Source organism: Gossypium raimondii, unplaced genomic scaffold (assembly GCF_025698545.1).
Source record: "Gossypium raimondii isolate GPD5lz unplaced genomic scaffold, ASM2569854v1 Contig00084, whole genome shotgun sequence".
In the NCBI taxonomy this organism is placed as follows: Eukaryota; Viridiplantae; Streptophyta; class Magnoliopsida; order Malvales; family Malvaceae; genus Gossypium; species Gossypium raimondii.
Genome location: NW_026291243.1, coordinates 5,001 through 12,917, shown reverse-complemented (window position 1 = coordinate 12,917; position 7,917 = coordinate 5,001). Strand labels below are relative to the sequence as shown.

Below are 7,917 nucleotides of genomic sequence, written 5' to 3'. Positions count from 1 at the left end.
AAAACAGCAGTAGCCACGGATACGATTCTCAATCAGCAAGGGCAAAATGTAATATGTGTTTATGTAGCTATCGGTCAAAAAGCATCTTCTGTGGCTCAGGTAGTGACCACTTTCCAAGAAAGGGGAGCGATGGAGTACACCATTGTGGTAGCCGAAACGGCGGATTCCCCAGCTACATTACAATACCTCGCTCCTTATACAGGAGCTGCTTTGGCTGAATATTTTATGTATCGTGAACGACACACCTTAATCATTTATGATGATCTTTCCAAGCAAGCACAGGCTTATCGCCAAATGTCTCTTCTATTACGAAGACCGCCGGGTCGTGAAGCTTATCCAGGAGATGTTTTTTATTTGCATTCGCGCCTTTTAGAAAGAGCCGCTAAATCAAGTTCTCAGTTAGGTGAAGGAAGTATGACTGCTTTACCAATAGTTGAGACCCAGTCGGGAGACGTTTCGGCGTATATTCCTACTAATGTGATTTCCATTACAGATGGACAAATATTCTTATCCGCCGATCTATTCAATGCTGGAATCAGACCTGCTATTAATGTGGGGATTTCCGTCTCCAGAGTAGGATCGGCGGCTCAAATTAAAGCTATGAAACAAGTCGCTGGTAAATCAAAATTGGAATTGGCCCAATTCGCCGAATTAGAAGCCTTTGCACAATTTGCTTCTGATCTCGATAAAGCTACTCAGAATCAATTGGCACGAGGTCAACGATTACGTGAGTTGCTTAAACAATCCCAATCAGCTCCTCTTACGGTGGCAGAACAGATAAGTACTATTTATACCGGAACGAATGGTTATCTTGATTCATTAGAAATTGGACAAGTAAGGAAATTTCTCGTTGAGTTACGTACTTACTTAAAAACGAATAAACCTCAGTTCCAAGAAATCATATCTTCTACCAAGACATTCACTGAGGAAGCGGAAACGCTTTTGAAAGACGCTATTCAGGACCAAATGGAACGTTTTCGACTTCAGGAACAATTATAAATAGAAAATTCTAACTTAATGGAATATAGAGAAATCGATTCTAAATTGCGTCCAATAGGATTTGAACCTATACCAAAGGTTTAGAAGACCTCTGTCCTATCCATTAGACAATGGACGCTTTTCATTACGATTTTTTGACATTTTGACTTTTTCTCTTGTTCGGTTTTTCTTTTCTTGGTTGGAAAACTAAAGAACATGTGAAAAATTGTATTGTTAGAATTGCGTAGATGTTAATTCAATTCAATGATGCTAATGCATCGTTGAATTGAATTAATAAATATTCAAATAGATAGAATAGATAGAATTCGAATATCGAGCGGGTAGCGGAATCGAACCCGCATCGTTAGCTTGAAGGCTAGGGTTATAGTCGACGTTGATTCATTATTTTTAGCGTCTCTAATTCAAAACCGAACATGAAATTTTGGTTTCATTCGGCTCCTTTATGGAAGATGGATAAATAAAAAAAAGAAATAAATAAAATATAAATAAGATAAAGATAAGGCAGGAACGAAATGAAATAAGAATTTGGCCCATAACATCTATGTTAGCTTTTCTGTTTGAATGCATTCAAAACAATTCGCTTTCTAGATGATCCTTCTAGAAGAATGGGATTAGAATAGAACAATTTTTCTAGTTACTTCGTTCTCTATTTCTATTTGAGAAAATCCTTAGGAAAAGCATTTTGTTTCCGCCGAGCTAAAACAAGATGTAAATGTCTCTAGTAAACCAAAGTTATCGTTTAATAGCTATTTTGCTTCAATCTATCCCATCAAAAAAATTGAAGATTTAGTTACGATTAGAAATACACTTTTCTATCTTTATCCATGGATCTTTTCTCATACTTATTCAATTGGAAGTATTGATCCAATTGAAAAAAAATTTATGTTTCGTAATTTCATAATCCAATTTTTCAATTTTTAGTTAGAATATAATTTAAAAATTATATCTAATTTAATTGGCCCTTGGATCCAAATCACGAGAATGTATATTCTTCCTCAAATCTTTCGTTGAGAGGTAAAGGATTAAATCCTTTTAAGAAATAAAGTTTTTGCTCGGAATATGAATCAAACCGAGGGACCCCTTAACTCTTAGGGGGATTAATAGAACGAATCACACTTTTACCACTAAACTATACCCGCTACAATGCGATTATTGTATTTATTGTATATTTATTGTATATAAAGGGACCCTTTGTCGAACAGGGGAATTGGGCGTAATCAAGATAGGATTACAAGATAGGAGCCTAAAAAATCCTGAAAATTAGGGCCTTGCCACCTTTTGTCAGAAGACTTGTGTTATAGGAGTTTTGATAGATAGGATTCGACAAAAGGACTTAGTCATAACATAAATAACATAAAATGGATTGTGCAAAATCCATAGTTTTTTATTATTTATTCTAGTTATTCTAGTAAAATATAAAATAAATGGAAATAAAAGAAATAGGAAGAAAGAAAAAGAATAGAAATAATATTTTGATTCTATATCATAGGAACGGAAATAGGACTTCTTCTGCTTCTGATTGTTGATTCAATGCAATAACAAGATTTTTTGTTACAACAAGCCAGATCGCAGAATCATAGAAAAATGAGTTATTTGAGTTGAAAATAAAAAAATGAGCCCGGCTGGGTACTGACCAGGCCGGTCCGTGGAAATTGGAAATTTAAAAGTCCCTTTTGCGCGAAATCAAAGCGATATTCTTTCTTTTTTTGTTATTTGAGATATTTCTTTAGAGCCCTTGTTTTATTTAAAAATATAAATGATATAGAATATAAATGGAATGGAATTACTGATAAAAGTTCTATATCTCTATAGAAAAGTTGGATATATCTATATAATCAATCTATATAATAATAATAAAATTTAGAATCTATATATCTATGGATTAATAATACTCTATATAATTAATAATACTCTATATAGATAAATAATAATCTATATAACATAATCTATATAACAAAGTCAAAAAGGGCTTTTTCAAGCCTTTCTTTTGCGTGCTGTAACATAGTAATTATCTTTTCTCAATTAGGAGAGATGGCTGAGTGGACTAAAGCGTCGGATTGCTAATCCGTTGTGCGAGTTATTCGTACCGAGGGTTCGAATCCCTCTCTTTCCGTTTCGGTTTTTGGTAGTGGAATAGATCAAATCCTAATACCATTTCTAAAAATGAAGCAAGGAACTCTCCCTTTTTTATTCTTCGCGTCCAGGATTACGTCCCGGATCATTAGATAGAAATCCGAAGATGAAGAGAGAAACAAAGAATATTACTACGGTGTAAACAAAGAGTTTAAGAGTAAGCATTACACAATCTCCAAGAGCATTTTTTTGGAAAAAGAAGAGAATAGATTCTGTTTTATACCACATATCCTATTTTGTTTTGATTTTGACACCAAGAAATAAAGTGATTTCTAGAATTTCTAGAAATCGAAAAGAATTTTCAGAAATTCACTTGTAATAAGAGTTGAGTTTTTCATTACAAAAAAAATTCTTTCATACCAACAATTATATATTGTGGCGGACTCTAATCTAAATAGGGTTCTTCGTCGAAAAGGGTCAGAATGAGGAAATGGGATGATCCAGATTTATCAGGGCTATCCAAGAATTTGAATCTTTGAATTGAGGGTTCGTTCATAGTGTAAGACTTATCTGATCTTTTCAATTGTTAGAATTTTTTTTTCTTGAATCACTCATGAATTTTTCTAGGACAGTATTAAGGATCTCATCGAAAACTTACAGCAGCTTGCCAAACAAAGGCTAAGAGCAAAAAGAGAACAGGTATTACTGGCATAAAATCTACGATTGGATTCAAAAAAGCATAGGCCTCGGGCAATTTGGCGAATAAAAAACTACTCGAAAAAAGGGCAGAATTAAAACAGATACAGATCAAATTAAAGATATTAAGCATAACAAAATTTTGTTCTTGGAGATAATTTTGATTGAGTTATTAATATGTTTTTGATATAAGGAAAAAAAATGAAGAAAGGAAAATAAGGCAGACTAAACAATACTTCTTTGAACTCACCCAATCAAAAAGCCTTCAATTTACAAGAGAATAGAAGAAATCATACTTTCATACAATATCTTAATTGAATTCTATGTAATGATCAATAAATTGATTTAATTCTCATCCATACGTGCAAAAATCGTAGCAAGAATCTATTCCATAGCTATAGCTATTTGGAACTGGAATTGACGAACAAGGAATACCCATATTAGTGTTTAGTAGTTTCAAATAGAAATCAAAATGGGCGTGGCCAAGTGGTAAGGCAACGGGTTTTGGTCCCGCTATGCGGAGGTTCGAATCCTTCCGTCCCAGAGCATACTCTATTTATATATCAGAATAACCATATCCGAATCTAAATTGCTCTTTTTTGTTTTTAATAACCTTCTTTCTAACAGTCAAGTAGTGGAGAAATGTGATTCTTGCTTTTGATTTTAATGATTTCTTAAGATTGGCACTCGAACAACTGTGAGATTGCTGGATCTATTCTACCGAGTTATTTGATCTATCGGGTTATTTGAAGATGCACGGTAGATTCAAAAAAGATTAGTTTATTTGTGTTATTTATAATATTCGTGATATTATTAGTATTTTCGTAATATTATTATTAATGATATTCTTTATTTTTTTTTTAACTTTTATTATACTTTTCATTCTAATTAAACTTTTCGATTCTAATAAAAAAATAAAAATATTGCATTCAGACAATCATACAATATGGGGTAGTTTGAATTCTTATTGAGGCTTTTTTCTTCCTAAATTATTTATTTATTTCATATAGCATATAGAAGGAAATTGATTTCATATAGAAAGTATAGATAGATTACTATGTATCGACTGAACTAATGACTATTCATGATTCCATAATTGAATCAATGCTCCAAACTAGAGGAATGTTATGGTAAAACTTCGTTTGAAACGATGTGGTAGAAAGCAACGTGCGACTTGAAGGACATGATCAGCTGTGGATGTCAAAACCCACCACTTTCCGTTATGTAGAAATGAAGGTGCTTTTGCTCGACATCCTTTGTTCTATTAGAATCCGTCTTTGTTGGGTTGTAATGTAAATAGTACAGGATGGAGCTCGAAGAGAAACATCCATTTTCAGGGCAAGGATCTAGGTTAGTTAATGGAAATCAATAAGTTGGAACAACTTCGTAAGTCTATTTGTGATATAGAAATCGAAGGATCCGATTCCAACTATTTTCAAATCAAAAGAAAAGTTGTTGGAATTGGTAAAACTCTTTCGATCAAAAGTGTATCATGCGGGAATTAATCGTTCATATGATTCTTTGATAGAAAAAAAAAAGAGAGAAAAAAGGGCATGTTGCTGCCATTTTTGAAATGATTAAATATCGCCGAAGGAATGTCTAAACCCAATGATTCAAGGCAAAGATAAAAGATCCTAGAACAAGGAAATACCCTTTTCCATTTTCTCAACAACTAGATTAAAATGAAGAATCGTAATAGATTCTAAGCGAGACAAACAAAAAAGGGGTTAGAGACCACTCAATAAAGGAATGCCTAAGGATTATTTTTTGAGCATTTTGCGAGTTATTTGACTTGAGTTATGAGAGTACGAATGCTTTTTTCTTCTTTTTTTTTGAAAAAAAAAGACGGGGTTAAATGTCTAATTGATTTGCTGGTTTATGGATCTTTTTGACATTCTAATTCCATACATTCTAATTCCATACATAGACATAACTTTTAATTAATCATTTTTTTCTCGAGCCGTACGAGGAGAAAACTTCTTATACGTTTCTAGGGGGGGGGTATTATTTAACTACATCTATCCCAATGAGCCGTTTATCGAATCGTTGCAATTGATGTTCGATCCCGAAGAGAGGGAAGAGATCTTCGAAAAGTGGGTTTTTATGATCCGATAAATAATCAAACCTATTTAAATGTTCCCGCCATTCTCTATTTCCTTGAAAAAGGAGCTCAACCCACAGCAACTGTTCATGATATTTTAAAGAAGGCGGGTGTTTTTACAGAACTTAGTCTTAATCAAACAAAATTCAATTAATGAAATCCAAAAAAGAGGGTGTGGATGATTCATATCTAGCTTTGTATAAATTTTTCTTTATTATTTCCTCCCCCCTTTGGTCTATTCAGACTTTTATTTTTAAAAAATTGATTATTCGTATTTCTTATTGCTTTGCTACTATAGAATATTCCTACTATAAAATCTAGAATACCGTGTTCTATAACAACAAAACCCGATTTTATTGAGCCAATTTTATTGATAGAAAATAGAGAGAAAAAAGATCAAGTGAATAAATGAAGTAATTGCATTTAAACATTTACAAAACAACCTAAAATAAGATAAAAAAACAGATAAAATAACATATAACATATAAAAGAGAAAATATTAATAATTAATAAAAAAAAAAATGAATTCTTTTTTTTCATTGTATTTTTTGGAGTCTTTTTTATATTCTTTATTCTTTTCTCAACTCTCAACATTTATATTCAAAATTTACAATCATATTGACAACAGTGTATCGAACAAATATAATTCGATCATAGATAAATAGATCCATTTATCCTCGTTTGGCACTTCACTTGATTCAAATAATGCAAATAATGGGTTCTTTCTTTGAATTTGTTGTGATACAATAATTTTTTATTGTAATTGTATTGAAACAAAAAAAATGGATAACAATGGAATGAATAAGACAGGAGGCGGTCCGCAAATTTTCACTTATTCTATTTCTATTTCTATGGTTTTATCTGAGAATTTCGTGTCTTTTTTTTTATTCCAATTTTTGCTAATTTCGTGTTTTGATTGCCTAGTGCAATTCCATTTTTTTATTCCGATTGGATCTACATATTCTAATTTTTTTCGGGTTGCTAACTCAACGGTAGAGTACTGGCTTTTAGAAGTGCGACTAGCATCTTTTACACATTTGTATGAAGAAAGGGATTCGTTCAGACCATCGGTAGAGTTTGTAAGACCACGACTGATCCTGAAAGGAGTGGATGGAAAAAAGAGCATGTCGTAGCAATGGAGAATTCTAAGAATCCTTTTTTTCCGGATCATTCCAAAAAAAACCGTTTTTGAATTTTTGGTGCGGAACAAAAAAAATGAATTGAATTCAAAGTTGGGTCGAGTGAATAAATGGATAGAGCTCTACGGCCCCAATTATAGGGAAACAAAAAGTAACGAGCTTCTGTTCTCAATTTGAATGATTACCTGATCTAATTAAACGTTAAAAAGAAATTAGTGCCTAATGGGGTAAAGGTTTTTCTCATGAGTAAATTATCGATTTTTTTATGAGTCCTTATTATTAGGCATTCCCTTTATGGGTTAGCCATGAATGTAGAAGAAGCAGTATATTGATAAAGAAAAGATATTTTTTCCAAAATCAAAAGAGCGATTGGGTTGAAAAATAAAGGATTTCTAACCGTCTTCTTTATCCTATAACGAACATAAATAAATTAGATGGCAAAAGAAAAGATAGGATAGAGAATCCGTTGATGAATCCGCCTGTCTCCGAGGTATCTATTCTTTTCTTACTATAATACCTTGTTTTGACTGTATCGCACTATGTATCATTTAATAACCGAATAGATCCCTATCTTTGGTTCAAATCGAATTTGAAATGGAGGAATTTCAAGTATATTTAGAACTAAATAGATCCCGCCGACACGATTTCCTATACCCACTTATTTTTCGGGAGTATATTTATGCACTTGCTCATGAGCATGGTTTAAATAAATCGATGATTTTTTTGAAAATCAGGTTATGGTAATAAATTCAGTTCACTAATTGTGAAACGTTTAATTCTTCGAATGGATCAACAGAATCGTTTGATTAGTTCTGCTAATGATTCCAACCAAAATCCGGTTTTTGGACACAACAATAATTTGTATTCTCAAATGATAGCGGCAGGATTTGCAGTCATTGTGGAAATTCC

The 7,917-nt window shown here is 32.5% G+C and overlaps 1 protein-coding gene, 2 non-coding genes and 1 pseudogene across 3 annotated transcripts; 3 read left to right on the top strand and 1 right to left on the bottom strand.

Annotated features, from left to right (window-relative positions):
• Nucleotides 1–3: 3 nt before the first annotated feature.
• On the top strand, nucleotides 4–1,141 carry LOC128036920 (ATP synthase subunit alpha, chloroplastic-like; the record flags this gene model as incomplete). Its single annotated transcript, XM_052627285.1, has 1 exon — nucleotides 4–1,141. A coding segment is annotated over one exon (996 nt), but the record flags the coding sequence as incomplete, so codon positions are not given.
• On the bottom strand, nucleotides 1,046–1,117 carry TRNAR-UCU (transfer RNA arginine (anticodon UCU)). Its single transcript has one exon. It is a non-coding gene; the product is annotated as a tRNA-Arg (tRNA).
• A 1,883-nt stretch (nucleotides 1,142–3,024) lies between the features above and the next one.
• Nucleotides 3,025–3,112, top strand: TRNAS-GCU (transfer RNA serine (anticodon GCU)). The gene has a single exon. It is a non-coding gene; the product is annotated as a tRNA-Ser (tRNA).
• Nucleotides 3,113–7,413: 4,301 nt separating this feature from the next.
• The window catches only part of LOC128036918 (maturase K-like), an 893-nt pseudogene continuing 389 nt past the window's right edge, over nucleotides 7,414–7,917 (top strand).